Source organism: Neoarius graeffei, chromosome 22 (assembly GCF_027579695.1).
Source record: "Neoarius graeffei isolate fNeoGra1 chromosome 22, fNeoGra1.pri, whole genome shotgun sequence".
NCBI classification, from domain to species: domain Eukaryota; kingdom Metazoa; phylum Chordata; class Actinopteri; order Siluriformes; family Ariidae; genus Neoarius; species Neoarius graeffei.
In genome coordinates this window covers 23,569,146-23,594,462 of record NC_083590.1, presented here as the reverse complement: position 1 = coordinate 23,594,462, position 25,317 = coordinate 23,569,146, and the positions used below count along the sequence as shown (strand labels likewise).

General features: G+C 43.0%; 1 protein-coding gene across 1 annotated transcript in view; it reads left to right on the top strand.

Annotated features, from left to right (window-relative positions):
• LOC132870789 (zinc finger and BTB domain-containing protein 26-like) overlaps positions 1-24,735 on the top strand; it is a 31,672-nt gene extending 6,937 nt beyond the window's left edge. The window contains exons 2-5 of the mRNA XM_060904657.1: positions 14,767-14,970; positions 19,244-19,438; positions 19,549-19,737; positions 19,924-24,735. Coding sequence (XP_060760640.1) covers positions 14,767-14,970; positions 19,244-19,438; positions 19,549-19,737; positions 19,924-20,940 — 1,605 coding nt within the window. The 3' untranslated portion in view covers positions 20,941-24,735. The remainder of the gene's footprint in view (positions 1-14,766; positions 14,971-19,243; positions 19,439-19,548; positions 19,738-19,923) is intronic.
• The last annotated feature ends 582 nt before the right edge of the window (positions 24,736-25,317 follow it).

Genomic DNA, 25,317 nt, shown 5'->3' with positions numbered 1-25,317 from the left:
AATACTCACTCCCAAAGCTTTTTAGCAGCAGCTTGGATTTCAGAAATCGCTGCTCATTCTCAGCTCGAAAGCAAATCAAGCGGCGTGTTTCCTCTGGATAACAACTTAAAACACGTAAATAATGGAGAAAATACATTTATGACAATCTTTCGCCGCGGGAACCGCCATCTTTCTGAAATCCGCATGAAATCTCGCTGAAATCCGCATGGCATTGTGGGAAATCACTCAAACCCCTTCGTTCGGAGTCTGCTCCAGGAAAATCTCCGTTTGGAGGGGTACAGAAGCCCTACCCCTTCCCCTCCCCCTCCGCGTTAACTGGGATTGGGATACCCCTACCCCTTCACGTGAACGCGCAAAATGGAGGGGAAGGGCTAAGGAGTTGGTCCAAGGGGTGAAATGGGATTCGGCCAGAGAGTGCAGGCAGGGTGGAGAAGGATTTCGGGAGTCATTTGTGATAGGAAAGTCCCAGCAAAAGTGAAAGGTAAGATGTATAAGACAGTAGTGAGAGCAGCTGTGATGTACGGATTGGAGACCGTAGCCTTAACGAAGAGACAGGAGGCGAAGTTGGAGGTGGTGGAGTTGAGGATGTTAAGGTTTGCGATGGGAGGTTGGACAGGATAAGGAACGAGCACATCAGAGGGACAGCACATGTGGAGAGCTTGGGAATGAAGCTAAGAGAGATGAGACTGAGATGGTACGGGCACATCCTGAGAAGAGATGCAGAGCATGTTGGAAGGAGAATGTTGAGGATGGAGCTGCCAGGCACACGAAAACGAGGAAGGCCGAAGAGGAGATACATGGATGTGGTGAGAGAGGACATGAAAGTGGCAGGTGTGGTAGAGACAGGGGGCAACGGAGACGAAAGATCCGCTGATCTGCTGGAGAGCAGTTGGGAGTTAGGTGCCTCACTCAAGGTACCTCAGCCCAAGGCCGTCCCATGTTAAAGTGCATATCACAGGTAAATTCAGGAGCAAGATCAGTGTTATTCTCCTATTTTATATTAAACTTCGGTCAAATATCTGTAACATTCTGCATTTTTTTTTTTTTTACCTTGCGCAATACCAGAAAAATTCAGTTGAAATCGAGCCATTTGAGGCGAATTGGTCCGCCTCTGAAAAAACTTGTCATTTGGATTTCCCGGCAAACACTGATTTTCGTGACGTCGCGTGCGGGACGCCTCCTTCTGAATCCTACGTCAGCGCTGGTTTGTTTGAGAAAACGACCTGGTGGTTTTCTGCAAATTTCTTTAATGTTATTACGTAATTATTAAAATGGTTAACAGATGTAGCGCTGTCGCCTCACAGCAAGAAGGTCCTGGGTTCGAGCCCCGGGGCCGGCGAGGGCCTTTCTGTGTGGAGTTTGCATGTTCTCCCCGTGTCCGTGTGGGTTTCCTCCGGGTGCTCCGGTTTCCCCCACAGTCCAAAGACATGCAGGTTAGGTTAACTGGTGACTCTAAATTGACCGTAGGTGTGAATGTGAGTGTGAATGGTTGTCTGTGTCTATGTGTCAGCCCTGTGATGACCTGGTGACTTGTCCAGGGTGTACCCCGCCTTTCACCCGTAGTCAGCTGGGATAGGCTCCAGCTTGCCTGCGACCCTGTAGAAGGATAAAGCGGCTAGAGATAATGAGATGAGATGAGATGAGGTTAACAGATGTATCGTAGGAGGGTGTAGCAACACCAATCTTGATGGGATTAGTACTCATCGTTTCCCAAAAGACCGGACAATGAGAGAGAAATGGGAGCGCTTGGTCTACGCAGGCTGTGCACTGAAACCGTGCAAAGCTCGCGCAGCCTGCTGGCGCTTCCGCAGGTGACGTCACGAATCTGGCTCCAGACTCCCTTGGGATTTTTCCAGACGCGTTTTATTTTTTTCTGCTGTAGACAGATGGCCTTGTGCAAATTACCCTTCTGGATGAGCGTGTAAAGGGACATACTTTCATATTTAAAAAAAACATGAAATTGGTCCAGCATATGCCCTTTAACCTAACCTGCATGTCTTTGGATTGTGGGGGAAACCAGTGCACCCGGAGGAAACCCACACAGACACGGGGAGAACATGCAAACTCCGCGCAGAAAGGCCCTCGCCGGCCGCTGGGCTCAAACCCAGAATCTTCTTGCTGTGAGGCGACAGCTCTAACCACTACACCACCGTGCTGCCCTCAAGCGAGACAGCGAGTTTCATTGGATGTTAACATGCAGTGAGAATAAAAGGTGTTCTGATTCAGATGCTGAGTGTTTCTGGGCCGGAATGCTTGTTTGGGTTTGGATGAGAAACCTGTCAGTCATTTTATAGACACACGTTACAGGTTACTGTAAATCCTGGGGGTGGGAAAATGGGTTGAATGTTGAATGAATCTGCCCAACTGATCTGAGAAGGGGAAAAAAAAAAAAGACTAATCTTGTGTAAAGCACCTTTAACATTTTAAAAAGTGAGGTATGTTCTGTAAAATCCACAGGAAAGAGAGAAAAGAATTTCAGGGGGGTTCTGGAATTTCACGTGGTTCTTTCACGTCATTCTCAGAACCTTTTCATGCAAAGACCGAGGTTCTGTGAAGGCTGTTAAAGTCTCCATTGCGATTGGTCAGACGGTGTTGACGGTAGTCTCGGCTGCATCACTGTGATTTTGTCGGTACGGTGAAGTTTTCTGTAAGGATTTGCTTATTTAACGTTTTACAGAATGAGTCTCCAGCGTCAGCGCTTTGTAACGGTAAGGGCAATATTTCACTTTCGGGTTTCTTAGTAAGGAATGACGAGCTCCATTTTGGTTCTCAGGTTAATTTGAAGAGCGAGGCTGCTGAGGGAACGACATGTCTTGCAGAAGATTTTGTGTAATTAACAATTATTTGTTGAAGGCTTCGTCTCAACTTCATCTCCGTTATTATTCACCGATATTCACTGAGCCTGAAGTGGATAATTGTTTTAGTATAAATACACCAGTGGATTTTTTTTTTTAAATCATAACAAAATTTATTTCAAACTTCAGAAGCGGCATGCAAATGTAATAAAGGCACGGTGCAGATTTATGTCACTTATCGACGCCGAGTCACATAAAATACTTTTTGAAATCAATAAAATAAATCACAATTTCACCTTACCTTTGAATAGTTTTAGACCAAACTTTGTAGCATCTTTCGTGCTTTTAGGAACAGCAGTTTCTTTCATCCAGGGCTTGACATTAACTTTTAAACCCACTTGCCCTGGGGGGCAAGTGGGGGTAAATTTCCAATAGCCCCCCAATATTATCACTCCCCCCCCCCATTTTGTGAGTACCTTTTTTTTTTTTTTATAAATATAAAGGAAAACCATAGAATATTTGTGAATTGCAACATAAAATGAAGAGCACACACGGAGTTGAAGTTTGGCTATTGGTTACGTTTTACTTGTAACAGGCAATAACAATTTTATCCAAAATAGTTTTTCCTGCCTTAAGGGGTGTTCACACGGCAACTTTTACTCCGGTGTAGCACCGGGGCTGCCCCGGTAGAGCGTTCACACGGTACAAAGTTATAGCGGTGTAGCCCCTGAAAGCTGCTTAAACCGGTGCAAATCTAACCCTGCTCGGGAGGTGGTTTAAGAAATTTACTCCGGAGTAAATGCTAGTTTGCGGGGCAGCTCCGATATAAAATGGGACGTCTTAACGCTACAGGGGTAGACTCGCTACGCGTGAGGAGAGTTGATTTACATACGGGCATTGCATAATTTGCATCCTGGTATTCTGCGCTTCCAAAATGGCGAATATCAACAACAACAGAACTGCGTGTCTTCCAGTGTTGCCAGATTTGGCAGTTTTAAGTGCATTTTGGCGGATTTGAACATATTTTGGGATGGAAAACGTCAGCAATATCTGGCAACACTGGTGTCTTCATCCACGTTATTTTCCCGGCGCTTGGTGATGCCATGACAACCGGGAAAAGGAAGTACATTTTCACGCATGTGCATATTTCATTTCCGCATTATTACTATCGGAAATGATAGTAATAATGATAGGAAATGATAGTAATAAAAGGAAATATCAAAACTTTATTACTATCAAAGGAAATGATAGTAATAAAGTTTTTGCTACTATAACATGGTCGCAGAAACTGCCGTGTGACCGCAAGTGGGGCTGCACCGGTGCTAACACGCTTCTCTCTAGTAAGCAGGGTTGTGATGTGTGAACGCTGCGCAAAATTTACACCGGTGTAAGATATATCGCAACAAAATACATCGGTGCAGCATCGATGCAAATATGTGCCGTGTGAACATCCTATTAGTCGATTTATTTCCATTTCACATGCATGCAGCTGTTGTAAAGTTCAGTGTGTTTGTGTAGAACTCTCTCAGATTGTAGTTTCATGACTCGATAATGTAGAAATCATAAAATAGAAATCTATAGCAAAGTTTGTATGAAGAAAACAATAGGGTGCCAAGACTTTTGAACAGTACTGTGTTTGAGTATTTATATGTCGTTTTTTTTTTTTTTTTGGTCATCATACACCTCTAGGTTAAAAAAAACAAACCTGTGCTGCGTCATGACGGACAGAATGATGTTTGAGTTTAAAATTGTTCAGTGTGTAGGTTGTGGGTGTTTTGTACAGACCTGGCAACCTGTAACTGAATCAGCGCAGCTGGCCTGCCATGATGCATCGTGGGTTTTTTGTTTGTTTGTTTTTTAAATAAACCTAGAGGTGGATGATATAACCAAAAAAAAAAAAGAGATATAAATATTTTGCACAGGACTGTGTTCCTCTGGTAACAGAACCAAAGCTGCAGCTCTCTCTGCTCTTAATCTGTTCTGTTCTCTCAGGATTTATCGCGCTTGTTGCTCCTTGTTGAGGTTTTTATGCCCGACTTGTTTGAAACCAATCTGGGTTTTCTGTGTCGAATAAGGAAACGGCTTCACCTAGAAGAAAATAAACACTTTCATGAAGGCGCTAACTCGAATGCGAGCAGAAAAAAAAAGGAGAGGCCAAGAAAAAATAATTGTTTCCTATTACATCTTGAAAAAAAATAGGGTAGGTAGGTCTTTTTATTTTATTTTATTTTTTATCACACAAAATACCGGGTAGGTAGGGTTTTTTTTTTTTTTTAAATAAATTTTAGGTGTGGGACAAACAGTGGCACATAGTGGGGAAGTGTCATTCTGTGACTCAACCATCCAGAACCAGGCCGAAGAAAACCAGTGAAGCTTGTGGAATACAGGATTCGGAGCCCATGGATAAAATATGGAGTGCTCGGACGCTTAAAGGAACTATAAACATAACTACTACAAATGTTGAACCTTAACTTTATTAGGAACACTATGTTGTGAACTTGTATGTTTAATATGAATACAAAGAACAATCAAAAACATCTTTAGACTTTTGGACCTGCTATTATACAAAATGATCAATCAGTGACTACGTTTACATGCACGTCCAAATCGAGCTGCTGTTGGTAATCGAGCAAAGGGTCCCAGCAGGGGTGCCAGAGAAATCCAATCCTACATGCACAAGTGAAATCGGGCTATTGTGCACCCGAGCCACACGTGGCGCTACACGCCCCATCGTGTTGGTACACTTCCGGTTGTCGTCATGAAGAAGAGCTATAGTGTTGCCAGATACTGCTGACGTTTTCCATCCCAAAACATGTTCAAATCCGCTAAAATGCACTTAAAACCCCCAATCTGGCAACACTAGCAGTTCCGTGCTCAAGCTGTTAGGCTTGCTCTAACAGACTGTATGGCTACAAACTGTCCGGCGCAGACCACTGTTTTGTAAGACAACTTATTTTGCACAATAATATTTTTCTAAAGTCCGTTTTTTGCTTACAAAAAAATATTTTTTTTTTTGCTTACAATTTAACATGTCTTAATAAACACAAAAGTTCAATTGTTTTGTTTTTATTGACATTCTTCAGATGTTGGACATATATATACATACAAATACAATGACTTGTTTATGTACACAATTCACAGCTATGCAACAGCTGTACAGATGTATTTGGTGATACAGTAAGTGGGCTAAATTTTAACAGTGCAAACAATGCCACAAAAAGAAAAGATTCATGCCGTTGTCATGATTCGTTGTCATGCCAACCGAGGCTGTTGTGTTTCCCACTTGTGGTCTCGTCACTCGTCACTTCCGGAAGTAGCTCGACAACTAGCTCAATAGGGTTTACATGCACAAAGTAGCTCGGCAGAAATCGCATGAACTAGGTCGTGTAGCTCGATTCCGAGAAATCAAGTTCGGTTCAATTTCAGCCGAATTAAGGTGTATACATGGCATTTTGAACTTCGATTTCAGTCGAGCAACGGCAGAAATTCGATTCTGTCTATGTGCATGTAAACGTAGTGACTGTCAGAATCAAATTGTACTTTTTTGTACATCAAATTGTACAAGTTTGTGACATCACAAAACTGAGTTCTAGCAAACTGTCTGGTACTGCAAACAACCTGTTTAAAACCATGATGGCTGTAGAATGTAAGAAAGTCAAATTTGGCCTTAGAATTTAACATTGGGCAAACTTGCTAAAAACAGAGGTGCGGCTAGTAATAGTCTAGGCGTTTGGTATGCAAATATATACCTCTCGGGCATCATTGGACATTTTGGATGCATAGTTTTTGTGCCTTCTGTTATATATATTTAAACCTATTTATATATAAAGTGTTCAACTTTTCCCTTTTCTGAAGGGCACAATGTACTGTTTTTATACTAAAACAACTTGTTATATGAGCACTTGGAATGCATTATTTGTCACCTTTGTTGCCTCTACTTTTGCGTCCTCGTGTACTTTTAGTATTTTTGTTTTGATAGCTAACACTTTTTGAAACTCCGGCTTCCGTTTACATTCAAATGTCAGTGCCCGCAAGCCAAAATTGCTGAGCAGGCTTTCCAACGTGACTTCCATCGTGATGTCGATACCGCCGTTAGCCTGGGCGCTGCGTGTATACTGTTCGCATGACTCGTCCAGCGGAGGATGATAATGTTCGTAGGGTTCTTTTACAGTTGAAAACTTATAAAATGAACTTATTGTCTTACAATCTTCCGTGTGGTCGCAACCGATCACGGTAATCGAGAACACTTCGTTGGCCGCCATGATGCCTAGCGTTGTGTACAACACAAGCCGGAGTTTCCCGGAAAGAGGTCATGGCGTCAGATTGAGGCCGTGAGAAATCAATGAGTGTTTCTTGTCCGATATATGCGTTTTAGAATTAGTCACTTGTCAGATCGACGATATTATGCAAATCGTAATGCAGATTTTTTTTTTTCAAAATTTATTGTTGGTCGGCGAAAATACTTTTTTTTTAAAACATCTAACAAAAAAGTCTAGGGTCGGGGCATTTTTTAAACGGTCGGTCGGGTAACCGGAAACAAACAATTATTTTTTCTTGGCCAGATTCTTAAGCAAATTCTTCCATCCTCACTTCCGACTTTCTGTTTTTGTAAAATACATTTTAAAGGGGAACAGAGGGCAATATATAGAGTAAATATAACAATAAAACACACAATGACGAACCTTATTCAAGACTTACAAAAGTTTTTTGTTCTAAGGTTGGAAAGTTATAGTGTTTTGAAAGTAGCTCGAGCAAACTATTTCCGCAGTTTGAACAGCCCGCCGTGATATTAATTTTATCCAATCAGAATGCACGTTCATTTTCTCTGCATAAGACTCATGACGTATGTATGTGCCCAGTTGTAAATAAACAATATGGCTCATTGAGGTTGGAAATACCTGTTTCTGCCTCTTGCGACGATTTCGCAAGTCTACGGGTGGCGCCTATCTCATTGCAGCAAATAAATTCTGCTGGACTCGTGAGCAACTCCACGTTACATTTTCCGCACGAGCACCACGCCGTGTCACCTGCACGCAGACGCTCTGCCCCACGCTCAGCATCAGTCTCATCCTCGCCGTCATCCGAGCTTTCTTCTCTTCTTTCGTCATCACCGGAGTCGAGAGTGCCTCTCCTAGGTTCAAACTGGTACCCTTCTAAGCCATAGCCTGCTTGCAGTGCGTCTTGCGGGATCTCTTCGTACGATTCGACAGAGCTGTCGCTTTCACTTGATGCGCCCGACGCCATGATTACACGAGTTCCATTAGTGCAGTGGGCAGGGCTGACGTCACGGTCTTTTAAAAATGGCGACTCTTGTGCGGTTTAGCGTACCGACTATTAATAAAGTATTATATTTACAATTACCAAGATATTTCGTTGTTTTCTAGTACATAAATTTGATAGAATACTTATGAATACGTTACTTTGTCACATCAGCAACCGTATATGTTATATTTTGGACCCCTTTAAATACAATCGTGAATTTCTCTGGAGTTTTCAGGCTGAGCTCCTCTCTTCGTATTCTTTAAGCCAGTATCTCACTGGGCTGCAACAGCTTGCAACAAATTGCGAACATCATTCGTGAGCAAGTTTCAAAAGTGTCTTGAAACGTTCGCAGGGCTTCTCAGTTTCCTCGCACGAGTCGCAAAGTGTCGCTCCTTCGTCGCTGAAATTTTGAACATGTTCAAAAAATTAATGCGACAAAATTTCTCTCAAAATAGCCGCAAATGCGTCGCTGGTGTCGCAAAGCCGTCGCGAACCCTTCTCAAGTCAGTTTCCGTGAGGCTTCCTCTACTTCCCTGCCTGCCGAGGGAAAGCCGGGCTGCGACAGCCTGCGACTAGTTGGAGACACGACAGTTGCGGTAAAATATGCGAATATCAATTCAGTGTGATACCAAGTGAAAATTGTCGCTAATTTGCATATTTTATCGCAGTTGTCGTCTCCAACTCGTCGCAGGCTGTCACGGCCCAGTGAGATACTGGCTTAAAGGAGAGAGATGTGTGTGAGAAATGATTATTAAACTGATGATAAATTTTACTCGTGATATTTAAGTCAATTGACACATGCGTCAGTTTCCTGAGACATCATGGGTGTTTATTATTATAATAATAAAGAGACAGAAACTAAAGTGAACTACATAGGTGTAAAAAGCGCAGTGCAGAAATCACTAATAAAGATGTCATAGCGTTTGAGTGTGTGGGGGTGATAATACAGGGTTAGTCAAAATTATGTGACCACTAATGGATTATTTTTCTCCTGAATGTGTGGTGCGCCGTCACCGCTGTTGGCGTAATTGTATGGAATCAATTTTGTGCCAAAATGTTCATACAATACTTTTGAAATATCAAACAAAAACAACAAATCAAAATACAAAAAAAAAAAAGTCAATTTTGTTTAGACTGGCAAACAAATTATTCGTGTAATCGTGCAAAATATCAGTCTATTACTCTTCAGAAACCTTTTATTTTTGTTCCGCGGCTTTCTCAGTTTTGTTTGGCGTAATTTATTTTGGTTGCGATTCCAGCTTTCTCGTTTGCGCTCCCTGACTTTTTGCTTGCAGTTTTGGCACAAACTTCACGTGTTGGCGGGCTGTCCAGGAATGCATTCCCATTGGCTAACTTGTGTTTGACTGACAGCTAGGATCGAGTGGACTTCAGTGGCGACTGTGATATTGAATTTACACTTTGTTGAATTAATTCAATATCATAGTCGCCACTGAAGTCCACTCGATCCTTGTTTACCGTCAATGGATCGCTCACTCGTCAAACAGTCCGCCAGAATCCGAGTAGGGAATGGCTGAGCGTAGCTGTCAGTCAATCACAAGTTAGCCAATGGGAATGCATTCCTGGACAGCCCACCCACATGTGAAGTTTGTGCCAAAACTGCAAGCAAAAAGTCAGGGAGCGCAAACGAGAAAGCTGGAATCGCAACCAAAATAAATTACGTCAAACAAAACTGAGAAAGACGTGGAACAAAAATAAAAGGTTTCTGAAGAGTAATAGACTGATATTTTGCACGATTACACGAATAATTTGTTTGCCAGTCTAAACAAAATTGACTTTTTTTTTTTTTTGTATTTTGATTTGTCGTTTTTGTTTGATATTTCAAAAGTATTGTATGAACATTTTGACACAAAATTGATTCCATATAATTGGGCCCTACTTTCTTGACACCCAAACAGTGATGTCAGACGTCTGCTTGCAGACGGTGCAGCAGTACGCCATTGATGAACTTCGGCTACAGATCCGATTAGCGGGGTATTTCCAACAGGATGCCGCACCGCTGCATTTTGGCCGTACTGTTTGTGTTTATCTCAACCACACGTTTCCAGGTTGATGGATAGATCGCGGTGGACCATTGCCATGACCTCAACACTCCCCTGATTTGACGCCCTGTGATTTCTGGTTATGGGGTATAGCAGGAAAGTTCATGATATCAAGGACTGTGGTATCATCTATTCCCTGCGAAAAGTGTGTGTGGACTTTAAATGGTACTGTTGCTGGCTGGTTTTTGTGTGTTGGACACGATGGCGAACAGGTTACGACCATCTTGTAAATCATCTTGCACATATGATGTATGTTTTATGAATGAATGAATGGATGGTTTCTACCATTTAAGTGTTAACATAATTTTGACTAACCCTGTATTACCTTGTAAAGTTAGATATAACCTCGCCAACCAAGGGACGCTAATCTCCTTTAAAAAAAATACAAGCCTCAGGAAAACTGGACTGAGCCCCCGGTCTGTTCAATAGCTAGAATAGAAACGGCCCTGTGGATAACTAACATACGATGTAAAACGCGGTATTTGGTTCGTAAATCGACGGGAAAATCCAATTCCTTCAGTATCATGTGTTCCCAGACTCTTCTCGACTCTGTTCGATTGTAAATCAGGTTTTGTGTTGAAGTAAAGGCTAAGTGGAGTCCTGATACCTCTTCTGAATAATTCCATGCTGAAATAAGGTCAAACTAAAGAGGTTTATTTTAGCTTGAAGGTACTGTATGTAGAACTTGAGTTAAAAAAAAACAACGATGCATTAAACTGTGGCTTTAGCAAAAGTGTATTATTAACACCTCACCTGACAAGTCACTTTTAAATGATTTAATATTCTGTTTATATTCTATTTTTATAGTTATTACTCATTCGCATACATGGTAACGTCTTTTAACGTGTGCGCATGTGAGTGAATGGGGTTCAGTTTTTCCTTTGCTTTAAGAGAGACAGTGAGAATAAAAGGTGTTCTGATTCAGATGCTGAGTTTTTCTGGGCCGGAATGCTTGTTTGGGTTTGGATGAGAAACCTGTCAGTCATTTTATAGACATGCGCTACAGGTTACTGTAAATCCTGGGGGTGGGAGAATGGGTCGAATGTTGAATGAATCTGCCCAACTGATCTGAGAAGGGGAAAAAAAAAGACTAATCTTACGTAAAGCACCTTTAACATTTTAAAAAGTGAGGTATGTTCTGTAAAATCCACAGGAAAGAGAGAAAAGAATTTCAGGGGGGTTCTGGAATTTCACGTGGTTCTTTCACGTCATTCTCAGAACCTTTTCATGCAAAGACCGAGGTTCTGTGAAGGCTGTTAAAGTCTCTATTGCGATTGGTCAGACGGTGTTGACGGTAGTCTCGGCTGCGTCACTGTGATTTTGTCGGCACGGTGAAGTTTTCTGTAAGGATTTGCTTATTTAACGTTTTACAGAATGAGTCTCCAGCGTCAGCGCTTTGTAACGGTAAGGGCAATATTTCACTTTCGGGTTTCTTAGTAAGGAATGACGAGCTCCATTTTGGTTCTCGGGTTAATTTGAAGAGCGAGGCTGCTGAGGGAACGACTGTTTATAGATGGGATGGTACAACCCCGATTCCAAAAAAGTTGGGACAAAGTACAAATTGTAAATAAAAACGGAATGCAGTAATTTACAAATCTCAAAAACTGATATTGTATTCACAATAGAACATAGACAACATATCAAATGTTGAAAGTGAGACATTTTGAAATTTCATGACAGCAACACGTCAAAGTTGGGACAGGGGCAATAAGAGGCTGGAAAAGTTAAAGGTACAAAAAAGGAACAGCTGGAGGACCAAACTGCACCTCATTAGGTCAATTGGCAATAGGTCATTAACATGACTGGGTATAAAAAGAGCATCTTGGAGTGGCAGCGGCTCTCAGAAGTAAAGATGGGAAGAGGATCACCAATCCCCCTAATTCTGCGCCGACAAATAGTGGAGCAATATCAGAAAGGAGTTCGACAGTGTAAAATTGCAAAGAGTTTGAACATATCATCATCTACAGTGCATAATATCATCAAAAGATTCAGAGTATCTGGAAGAATCTCTGTGCGTAAGGGTCAAGGCCGGAAAACCATACTGGGTGCCCGTGATCTTCGGGCCCTTAGACGGCACTGCATCACATACAGGCATGCTTCTGTATTGGAAATCACAAAATGGGTTCAGGAATATTTCCAGAGAACATTATCTGTGAACACAATTCACCGTGCCATCCGCCGTTGCCAGCTAAAACTCTATAGTTCAAAGAAGAAGCCGTATCTAAACATGATCCAGAAGCGCAGACGTCTTCTCTGGGCCAAGGCTCATTTAAAATGGACTGTGGCAAAGTGGAAAACTGTTCTGTGGTCAGACAAATCAAAATTTGAAGTTCTTTATGGAAATCAGGGACGCCGTGTCATTCGGACTAAAGAGGAGAAGGACGACCCAAGTTGTTATCAGCGCTCAGTTCAGAAGCCTGCATCTCTGATGGTATGGGGTTGCATTAGTGCGTGTGGCATGGGCAGCTTACACATCTGGAAAGACACCATCAATGCTGAAAGGTATATCCAGGTTCTAGAGCAACATATGCTCCCATCCAGACGACGTCTCTTTCAGGGAAGACCTTGCATTTTCCAACATGACAATGCCAAACCACATACTGCATCAATTACAGCATCATGGCTGCGTAGAAGAAGGGTCCGGGTACTGAACTGGCCAGCCTGCAGTCCAGATCTTTCACCCATAGAAAACATTTGGCGCATCATAAAATGGAAGATACGACAAAAAAGACCTAAGACAGTTGAGCAATTAGAATCCTACATTAGACAAGAATGGGTTAACATTCCTATCCCTAAACTTGAGCAACTTGTCTCCTCAGTCCCCAGACGTTTACAGACTGTTGTAAAGAGAAAAGGGGATGTCTCACAGTGGGAAACATGGCCTTGTCCCAACTTTTTTGAGATGTGTTGTCATGAAATTTAAAATCACCTAATTTTTCTCTTTAAATGATACATTTTCTCAGTTTAAACATTTGATATGTCATCTATGTTCTATTCTGAATAAAATATGGAATTTTGAAACTTCCACATCATTGCATTCCGTTTTTATTTACAATTTGTACTTTGTCCCAACTTTTTTGGAAGCTGGGATGGTATAAGTGGTAACTGGAACTAACATGTCTTACAGAAGATTTTGTGTAATTAACAATTATTTGTTGAAGGTTTCGTCTCAACTTCATCTCCGTTATTATTCACCGATATTCACTGAGTCTGAAGTGGATAATTGTTTTAGTATAAATACACAGGTGATTTTAAAACTCATATTAAAAAATAATTTGTCAAACTTCAAAAGTGGTACGCAAATGTAATTACGGTGTGGTCCTGACTTGTCACTTATTTCTTTTGTTCTTTTTCGTTCATTCTTTGTGATGTTCTTTGATGTTTGTTCCTTCGTTCTTTGTGATGTTCGTTCATTCTTTACTTATTTTATATCTCTTCGTCACTCTTGTACTATCTTGTTGCCTCGTGAAGGTGATATTTTAAGGGGGTGGCCTTGGGCTGAAGTGCCCAAGAGTGGCGGCGCGCATGTACGCAGCGGCTTTACCCTAATACATGCTTTCATCTCTAGTAGGGTTGATTACTGCAATGGCCTTTTCACAGGCCTGCCAAAAAAGACCATCAAACGACTTCAGCTGGTTCAAAATGCAGCGGCGAGGGTTCTCACACGAACAAAAAGAACAGAGCACATTACTCCAATTCTAAGGTCCCTTCACTGGCTTCCAGTAAGCTACAGAATTGACTTTAAAGCATTGCTGCTGGTGTACAAATCTCTAAATGGTACAGGGCCCAATTACCTCTCTGATATGTTGCAGCGGCCTAACCCAATCAGATCTACCAGATCGCAGCAGCAAAATTTACTATTAAAACCTGTTGTTAAAACAAAGTGTGGTGAAGCAGCTTTCAGCTACGATGCAGTACAGCCATGGAACCGACTGCCAGAGGACATTAAAAATGCTCCTGCTGTTGGCAGCTTCAAATCTAGGTTAAAGACCAAGCTGTTTTCAGATGCTTTCTGTTAAATAATTAATATTGTCTTCTTTACATTCTTTATAATCTTTACTTCTCTGCATGTTTTAAATTTACTTTAACTTTATCCTATTTTATTCTTTATTCTATTCTGCTGGGGTTTTTTTTTCTTCTCATCCTATTTGAACTACTACTTCATTTTATTATTTTATTTTTACTCTTGTTTAATTCTTATTATTTTCTTTTAATTCTTTTAATTAATTGTTTTAGAATAAAAATAAAATTTTGTAATTTTATTTCTCTATTGTTTACTGTTTTTGTTTTTACTTCTGTAAAGCACATTGAACTGCCATTGTGTATGAAATGTGCTATATAAATAAACTTGCCTTGCCTTTACCCTCTTATGATGAACTAAATTTCATTGTGCATTTATGCAGTGACTATAAAGGCATTCTATTCTACTGAGAGATCTGAGGTTCTTGTGTGAGAGCTTGTATATTTTCATACGAAGCTAACCAATCCTGCAGAATTAAGATCCGAGGAGAAGCTTTCCGAGCTCCGTCAGGTTCCTCCACGTGCACGTTCACAGTGCATGTTTGCTGTGTTTGTGTTGACGGTTAATGTCTCAGCTAGGAATAATTGCACCTGTCAGAGGAATAATTCTGTCTCCTCCATGTGTGCAGATGGATGTGGTGTGTTTCCGCCTACCTGGCCACAGCGACGCTGCTCTGAGGAACATGAACTCCTTACGGGAGCAGCGGCACTTCTGCGACATCACCATCGTGGCCGGCGGCAGGCAGATGTTCCGGGGTCACAAAGTGGTGCTGGCTGCCGGTTCGGCCTTCCTCAGGGACCAGTTTTTACTGAACCCATCTGCAGAGCTACAGGTATGAACCGGGAGAAACCGCAAAGCAGATCGGGGTTCTGAAGTCTCTGTTGTATTTATTCAATCTCCCAACCTGATCTAGTTTAATAATCTAGTGATCATGAACGGACCAACCGCCAGCTTGGACTTTATCTGTCCAACATTTTGGAGTCCTCATTAACTCATCGTTGTAGTATGATGATGGTAGTCTGGTTAACACCAGACCATATCACAAGTGAAATGTGGTCTGGAATCTGCCTATTGAATTTCTCGTAGGGGAGGTGTGGTTTACGATTGTCAACGGGCGTTTATTGGACGTTGCGAATGTCTATCATTTGGCGTATACGTAGCCCATGGCCAATCATGGCAGTTGTACCCGGTGACGTAGTTAGAGCAGCGAAGAAGAGAAGGAAAGAGAAAGAGAAGGCAAAACAAAAATAGGAAAACAATGGCACCGAACGATTACTGCCGTTTGTGCAAGACAAATATGAGAGAAGCTGATTTGGTTAGTTTGGTTCGTATCGCTCGCCGCCATGTTAAATGTGATCCATAAACAGTCCCAAATAAACTACAAGCTTCCGTTTGTCGAGTAGTACGCGTCACCGTCTTTCCACCCCTCCCTAACTCAGGCGAGCCTTTAGACCATAGTTTCCATGCTGTCTTTTCAGATCGGAACGATTGTGCAAAGCAGCATGGGATTTCCCAGGCTATGATGATGGTATACTCCTCAGTATTTCTTTTCTTCAGTCCATGAATGAGGTTAAAAAAAACTTGCTCCCTCTGAAACATCTCGTTACGCATGTTTAAATGCAGATCTGCCAAATGTAACACATTTAATTTAGGAGCTCTGAAATGTTCTTATTAGAGCGCGCAGGTCTGGCTTCTCCTTCAATCCTTCAGCAACATGCCAAAAGAGCAAGTCGTCTTTCTCCACCCCAGTAGAAGTAGGAGATTAGATAATCAGCATATGAAACTGGAATGATTAGGTGTTTTGAACTCGCTGATATTAACTGACCATCTGGAAACTCCGCCCTCTTTCCCCTGCCCTAATTTCACATTGTTAACTGGCGCGCTCTCTATCACGGACTCGATTTTCCTGCTTTCTGTCAAGCTACAACGGAGAATATTTTGAGCTTTAAATAATGTCTAGCTTGGCAGATATTACCGTATTTTCTGGACTATAGAGCGCACCTGTATATAAGCCGCATCCGCTCTATTTAAAAAAAAAAAAAGATATACAAGCCGCACCGGGCTATAAGCCGCAGATATCTATGTTGAAAAATTAGATATTTACTGCATGTACAGAACGATTTTGTACTGTAAATGTACATGTATGTACCTGAACAGATTCTTTCCGAACAGTGCCTTTTAACACGGCAGCAACTTTGCTGATTAAAACGGAACAGAACCAAGAGAAAATAACCGGTATTTATTTACCTTCATTTCTCCTGTGTTTGAAACCACAAGTCACTTTAATCATCTTCGCTGGATTTGAAAATAATTACCAGTTAGTAATCTGTCGTGCGTGTTCTATCTGCTAAAGATCTGCTAATTCCTCTTTGCGTTGATTTTTCGTCTATCTTATTTTTGATTCTACTTCCGGTTAGAGCGCCCCTAGCGGTGGAAGAAAAATCCACAGAATAGCCGCACCTTTGTATAAGCCGCATGGTTCAAAACCTAGGAAAAAAGTAGCGGCTTATAGTCCAGAAAATACGGTAGACGAGTATTAAACAGTTTTATTCTTCCCCCGTTGGCCGAAAGGCCCGAAGGTGGATTATGTCGTGGTGATGTCCATCCATCCATCCGTCCCAGGAAGGGTGCTCACCTTCTGAAATCAACTCCTCTCACAATTTTTGGAGGAATTTCACAAAACTTGGCAGGATTCTTTGTTATATGTTGGTAATGCGCATACCGTAAAATACCAAATAATAGCCCGGGCGATTATTTGTCTCAATCACGTAAGAGACCCGGCGCGTATTAGAGACTAGGCGGCTATTTGGAACAGGCGATTAATTCCTTCTTCACAAACACCTTCCCCAAAATCTACCTCAAAACGGGGAAAAAAATCATTCTCAGATAGGCCTACTTTTAACCAGTATAACTTACAGTTTGTTTAGAGTTAGATTACAGATAGCACGGTGCCGACTTCGGGGAATTTTGAAGACGCAGAATGCATCTTCGCATGGCACAGTCGGGGTGGATAAAGGATAAATCACACACCTTTTCCTGTTAATGACTAGTTAAGCGCATGCTTTACAAAATAATCAAGGAACCACAACATTGTCTGTGCGCAGCACTGTGATTTAATTACTCTGCAAAGTTATGGTCACTTGCTATCACCCTCACCCATGCAGCCTCCACCCTTTGCGCTTCGCGATGTCTGTCAATCTGAAATTGCATGGAGGGCGCGACGTTGAAGCAACATAATTAGGGTGCGAAGTGTCAAACCAAAGGGTTTTTTCTTATGCTGAAAAATAAGTGACCTGCAGTGGCTACATACTGTCATCTTGCATCACGTTTCTCTCCAAGACGTCTCCCTATTTGGCCGATATGAGCCTATTCCCCGAGTGAGTTGGTACGGTGGCTCGACCCCGTAGAAAACTTAAAGTTCGGATGAAAGTTAGTTGAATAGGTTACTGACTTGTAGGCCTACATGTTGCCTGCCTGACGCGTGCTTCTGCCCAACTTGCACGACAGATTACTTGTTGAAAAGGCCCCTTGGATTAGATTGGCCGCGAGCAGACTGAAATGCATGTTAGAACGCTCTCACCTTTTTTGTAAAGCGTCTTCCAGATCCGAATGGGTAAGGGCAAGTGAAATGGTATAAGGTCTTTAATAAAACTCAGTGTGTGCTTTGACGCATGCATTCGGCAATTTAGGTCGTTTAACAGAAGCAGCAGTCCAACCTTGGAAACCCGCAGTCCTCAATGTCACCACACACGCTGGCTTTCGTTGGGTATACCCAAAGGGGTGGCTAAGACATCTGTCAAAAGTTACGGAGTTGCATTCCTCAAGAAATATTACGGTAGACCAAGATTATAACATTGAAATGGCATGTTTATTATCACGTAACAAAATGTTGTAAACAGTATTATAGAAATAATTTCATTCATTCATTCATTCATATTGTTTCGGTAGAAAACTATGCAATGCAAAATCGTTTAAACACCAGAAAACCAGAAAAGTGCTGGGCCTCAAGATTCTAGATAGAACATTCGGACGCTTTTTTTTTTTTTTTTTTTTTTAGACCCCGGCGAGTATTCGGAACCGGCCTTTATTTGTCACAACACACGCGTACACCCGGCCGTTAAAGGGAACTCGGCGGTTAATTGGAACTCGGCTATTATTTGGTATTTTACGGTATTATAATTTCGTTAAATTGGGTCACATTTTACCAGAGCTACAGCCCTTGGTTAACAAAATTATACTTTGACAATTTCATGAGTGTTTTTTTTTTTTTTTTTCCTTCTGAAATCAACTCCTCTCACAATTTTTGGAGGAATTTCACTAAACTTGGTAGAAGGCAGTGTTCTATGTCAGTAGTACGCATATCGTCATTTTGTTCAATCCAGCCGCATTTTACCAGAGTTACAGCCCTCGATTAACAACCTTGCACTTTCCCAATTTCATGAAGGTGTGCTCGGCTTCTGACATCAACTCCTCTTACAATTTTTGGACGAATTTCTCGAAGCTTGGTAAAAGGCCTTGTTATATGACGGTAATACGCGTATCGCGATTTAATTTCGTTTGTGAAAATTTACTTTGTACACCCTCATTGTACTTTGACAGTTTCATGAGGGTGTACGCTCTTCTGAAATCAGCTCCTCTCACAATTTGTGGCGGAATTTCATCAAACTTGGCAGAAGGTTTTGTTATATGTCAGTGATGCGCAGATTGAAATTGCGTTTAATTTGGGCAAATTTTCCCAGAGTTATGCGCTTTATGATTCACAAACTTGTACTTTGGCAATTTCATCAAGGTGTGCTTGCTTTCTGAAATCAACTTCCCTCACAATTTTTATTATCCCCTGCTGGCTGAAAGGCCCAAAGAGGGATGATGTCGTGGCGATGTCCGTCCGTCCCGGGAAGGGTGCTCACCTTCTGAAATCAACTCCTCTCACAATTTTTGGAGGAATTTCACGAAACTTGGCAGGATTCTTTGTTCTGTCAGTAATGCGCATATTGCAATTTCATTCAATTCAGTCACATTTTACCAGAGTTATGGCCTAGCTACCAGCAGGCGATATTGTGCTCTCAGAGCAGTCGTTTGATTTTATTGTTCGTTGTTTTCCGCAGCAGGTGTCGGTGCTGCACAGCTCCACCGTGATCCGTGAGCTGCTACAGTCCTGCTACACGGGCATCCTGCAGTTCAGCGCCAAAGAGATCGTAAACTACCTAACAGCAGCCAGCTACCTCCAAATGGAGCACGTGGTGGAGAAGTGCCGAGTGGCTCTGAGTCAGTACCTGCAGTCGAAGAGCAGCAGTCCAGGAGTGAGTCAGATTCAATCCAGCACATTCAGGTTTAATACTGTTCTTCTCTTGACGTTTGACTCATCTGGACGTTCTGTTCATTCCACTCCATCCCATCGGCACTTGTTCAGTCTGTGAAGACAGAAGAGCCCCAGGTGATGGCGGCGATCGTCAGTGGAAGCACCCATTCTCTGGATACGTCTCCTCCTGAGCGTGCCTCGTCACTGCAGCCACACAGCTCGGAGGAGGAGCCGCGGGTCTCGGGAGTCGAACACACCGGTGTCCAGCACAAAGATGAGGCTGATTTGTCCATAGTGCGGGTGAGTATCTATCTGTTCACACCTTCGTTAGAGATCTCAGGACAGGTTGAGAAGAATTGAGGTAATTGTTGTAAAAGAAAATATTTCAGGATTGAATCATTTAAACGAATCTTTTTTTTTTTGTCTAAATGGCTCACACTTTCAATAAGGTTTTACTGATGTTTCAGTCATGTGCCAATGTTGCAGCTTCGAGCCTCGGAGCACTCCGGAGGTGTTGAGGACGAGGAGAGCAGAAACGACTTCAGCGTGTTCGAGGTGCGCATCAGGGACGAGCTCCACGACGCAGACGAGAACGCAGGAGTCCAGGAGGACGCCGGAGATGCAGGGGACATGTTAGCTATACGCCAGGTCGCGCACGCGGACGATCTGAACAGGGATGAAGGTGGAGCACCGGGCAGCGGCCCGAGGGGTGGAGTGCGCATCTGGAGGCGGAGATTTGGGGAGCCGCGAGGTGGTCGTGGGCGGGGCTTCAAGCACAGGAAGCGCTACACTTACCGCGAACGAAGGCCTTCGGGGAACTTTCAGCAGGCTTGGCGATTTCCAACCTCCGAGGAGATCATGGGGAGCTTCGGAGCAGGGATCGGGCAGGAGTACTTGGCTCTCGGAGAGGCTCCGATGCAGGTGGATTACCAGCCGTCGGAATGCCAAGGAGATGCGGTGGGTTCGGATGGTGGCCCTGGTCAGTTTAGCATAGATGGCGCAAACGCCGAGGAGAACGTCGGAGTCGTATCGTTGCCCACTAATGAAGACGGTGGTGAGGACTCTGTGGCCGTCGTGGGCTCCACATCTTGCGTGACGGGCTCGGTGGCCTGCGAGCAGTGCGGCCTGGCGTTCTCTTCAGTAGAAGATTTAGCTGCACACTCGCGCTCCACCCACCTGCTGTACGTGTGCCCGTGCTGCGGCAAACACTTCAGCCAGACGAGCAACCTGAACCGCCACATGGCCGTCCACCGCTCGGCCAAGCTCCACAGCTGCCCGCTGTGCCACAAGACCTTCACGCAGAAGTCCACACTGTCCGACCACATGAACATGCACAGCGGACAGCGGCCGCACGTCTGCGCCTTCTGCCGCATCTGCTTCGCACACAAACCCGCACTGCGGCGCCACCTGAAAGAGCAGCACGGCAAGACCACCGCGCAGAACTACCTGGAGATCCAGAGAGAGTCCGAGGAGCCGGCTGTAGGAGGCGGAGGAGGAGTTTAAGGCGGACACTTCAGGATGAAATCTAAAAGTAGCATTATAGTCACAGAGGGACAGTTCTGGTGAGGATTAAGGCCCAGAATCTGACCGCATCTTAACCACCTACAATGTGCTCAACTGGATCCGAACTCGAAATGAAATACACATCACATCAGATGTGGGTTGGTGAAATTTTTTTTAATTTATCATTTTACGCCAGTCAATCAAGACATGTTTTGTGGCTGATATTTGCATCTTTCATGATGCGCTGGGGCTACCAGGATAATTTGGCGAACAAGTTGCGGGTTTAGAAACCTCGGGAACACGTATTGCAAGTCTGTCTCGCTCAAAAATATTTTGATTTAATTTTATCGTAATTTTAGTGACTGCCATTTTAATTTTGTATTTTAGTACACGAGTATTAAAAAAAGAAAAGAAAGGAAGGGGCAGGGCAGGAAAAAAAAACTAAGTAATCCGTTACTCAGTAATTTGACAAATCAGGCAGTCAGTCAAATAATGTTCAAGGCAGGGTATGTCATTTAGTTTTGTTAGATTTTATGAAATCCTATTTCACAGCAAGGGATATATCAAATGCTCGGACCAAAAAAAAAAAAGAGAGAGAGAAAAGAAAAAAATCCCTCATTTGTAGCAGGTGCAGAGCTGTTAAAAGCCCGTACGATGATTTCCTTTGATCGAAATAAAATGATTGACAAGCAGGTAGGCCATCCATTGTACATGCCCGGAGTCTTCCACGAGGCTGGAAAAACATATTGCTAAAGCTAGCGAGCCTAATTGATTGGCTCGGAGTACTAGCAATAACAATCTTCATTATTTGCATTGATTGTGAAAAGGTTAGGTTTTTTTTTTTATTTTTTAAATGAATAAATATGTGAACGACACATGAGGTCGTTGGATATGACATTGACTTGCTACACTCCTCCTCCAACACTCGGGGCCCGTTTACACGAGGACGCTGTCGGGTAAAAACGACTAAATATTTTATCGGAAGTGCCTTTCGTCTACACGGGGACGGCGTTTCCGAGGCTGAAAAATGGAAAAATTTGAAAACGTCTTCCAGAGTGGATAAGTTAAAAACAGCCCCCGTTGCATATCCGTCTAAACTACCCAATACGCCAAACTCTGCTCGGATCTGCTCACGTCGGGTACGCGTTTACGTCATACATACGTCATATACTGTACATGCCAGCCCGGGAAGTAAGAAAGTAAGTAAAAAAGTAAGAGCATGTCTGATTACATCGATCCAACGGACCTTCAAGCTGCTCTGGCAGCTTTAATAAACGTCCAGGAGTCCTTCGAACATCTATACCGAATCTGCACATATACCGTTAATGAACAGAGGCGGGTATAGTATGCTCTTACTTTTTTACTTACCATAGCCAGAGTAGTCAAAGTTTTCGCGGCGCAGATGTGCAGATCAGACAAGACGGAAGACGTTGCGCATGCGTGCAGACATAGCGGAGGTCTTTCACAGCACCACCTAGCCGCCTGGCATGCACATCCAATTGAATTCCACACATTTATGCGTCACCGTATAGACGCAGATTTCCTCCTTGAAAACGGTCGCGTAGACGCGGAAAAAAGTGAGAACGAAAACGGACTTTTGCGTTTTTGTTTCAGACCGTCCCCGTGTAAAGTGGGCCTCACTGTCTCTCATGGACTCGTCCTCCAGCAGTAGTCGGGCAGTGCGCGTTCATGTGTTCTCGAAGGAGGAGGTGGGATTTTTTCGGTTGGATACTTTTAAAAATCTAGCTGCCTCGTGCCGCTTTTCCTTTTTAATGACCTGCCCTGCCTTTAAAGTTTCTAACTTTATACTGCCACACAAACATCAGGCCTCATTTATGAAACTGGATACAAACAAAATTATGAATAAATCATTCATATGAGCTTTTAAACAAAAAAGATTGATGTACTGATGTAATAAAAAAAAAAAAAAGCCTTTAAGAAAAGACGGATAAATGAGACTCGTGATCAGTATCGCATAAACCAGCGGTCCCCAACCTTTTTTGCGGCACAGACCGGTTTGATGTCGGACAATATTTTCACGGACCAGCCTTTAAGGTGTGGTGGATAAACTGTGGTATTTTCTAAATATAGTAATAAACGTGAATCCACTGTGTACTCGTATGCAACTTTATTAGCAGCATCCTCGTAACATCGCGTCAGCAACATAACATGAGTAATGTCCTCTCTCCAACATTCTTGGTCGCTGAGATAAGCGTCTTGACGTGCGTCAAGAGCAGAGCATGTGAACGGAGCGGACGAATTTTGAAAAGAGCGCGGAGCGGGATTTTTTTTTTTTCAAGGATGGGAAGGATGGAGCGAGGCAATGGCCCGCTCCAGTTTCGCCCCGTTACCGCTCACATCACGAGTCTGAAGCATGCCCAACGTGGCTCAGAATGAACGACAGCGGTGTTTGTTTGCCACCTGCACTCCGCCTGCTCATGATGCGTTTAGAGGCGGCTCGGAAAAACGCGTTTCCACGTGTTAAAAATTAAGTGGTTGTAATGGCTGTAAAAAGTGCGGGGGACAGAGGGCAGAGATACGGGAAGTGCTCCGCGTCCGCTACGCGCATGCGTGCACATATTTTCTGAGCAAGCGTGGAGCGGAGCGGGATGCAATCTTGGTGGAGCGCTGAGCGGTAACGGGCGAAGCGGCATGGTGCGACATTGAGCGGGGAGCGAGCGGAGCGACCACCTCCGTGAGCGAGGACCGAAATTCTCGCCGCTCCACTCCGCTCACATGCTCTGGTCAAGCGTGAGTTATAGACGGATGTAACGGAGAGAATCCGGTCATTTTTCAAAATCAAACATCGTTCAGACTTGGATAATGAATGAAACGGAAATAGTGCAGGTTATTTATTCTTTCTGTGTGGCCCGGTACCAAATGACCCACGGACCGGTACCGATCCGCGGCCCGGGGGTTGGGGACCACTGGCATAAACCATAACCGATGACTTGTTTTTGTTTTTTAATATTTTATCATTTCTTCCTTTCGCCATATAAATACTAACTACATAGGGTAATGTGATCTAATGCAGTGCACTGAATACCCAACAGAACCTTTGTATTTTAGCTTGTATCGCCTGCACAGGTTTGCAATCGGTATTCCCTCACGTCTTTTACGCACATTAAAGTATTGGCACCTTCCGTTTTGCTTACTCACACAGCCTTGCCTCACACAACTTTTGAAACTGTCTCTATTTAAAACGTTACGTTCAAAGTTGTATTTATTACGCTAAAGAATTAAGAAAAGGTGCCTTTTTATCATTTACGTTCGCCTCACAGCTCCAGAGCAAAACTAAAAGACCGAACATTGTCTCGGCTGAGCACCTGCATCGAGGAAAGCATAAAATCGTTCTGTTAAGAATCGGAAGACGCACAGAGATGCGAGGAGCCGAAAGATCCCCAAGTCAGATTAGATATGCCGAAGCCTCATGATGCCACGTCCTGTTGAGTTCACGAGAGCTTGGTTCTTGAACCTGGAGAACATCCGTGCCTCATCGATAAATTAGTATCTGAACACTGTGCTGACAGACTGCATTGTTGAGAATTAAAACAAGAAGAGTGTCAGTGTAATTGTCTGTATGTGTATTCTGTAAATAGCCTGTGATTAGTCAAATAAACCAGTTAGCAACAAGCCAGTAATAATGTGATCAAGTGTAACGTTTGTTTCATGTTGTGTCTTTAGCGACGATATGTTGTTATTTACAATCAATTAAAAACAGGGAGATTTAATGGATTTCTTCCCTTTTCTTTTCTACAGAACATAAGACTTGATAAAGGATGACCTTTACACACACTTGTGTCTGCATGAGTTTTCTGTTGTGCTCGTTTAAGAAAACGGGTTGAGTTCAGTCCTCTGTGAAGAATATTAGCTTTTATTATACCATGGTGTTGAGTTCGTGAACCTGATTGGTTTATTTTCATTATCAGCAGCTCAAGCAGTAGGTTTCGCAGGTTTAGATTATTAATTACGCATGAACTTGTATGGAGGATGATCTTCAGGCACTGGTTTAAAAGGGGGGAACGTGGACTCGTGGATATGAAGTTTTGTCTGAGATGTTCATTGTGTTTTTGGTAGATGTTTCCAGTGTCAGTCTGAGGTAAAATTCAAAACAAACTGTAGGTTTTCCGCCAGGTTAAAGTCTTCATGACTGAGAGACTCAACAGTTTCTTAGTAAAATGACAAACTACTTTTTTTTTTTTTTGGTCTTAAGTTAATAAGTTGTTCTGCTCACTAGCCTTATTTTGCAGATGTTCCATAACATCAACTCTAACTAGAAATACATCTCATCTCATCTCTAGCCGCTTTATCCTGTTCTACAGGCAAGCTGGAGCCTATCCCAGCTGACTACGGGCGAAAGGCGGGGTACACCCTGGA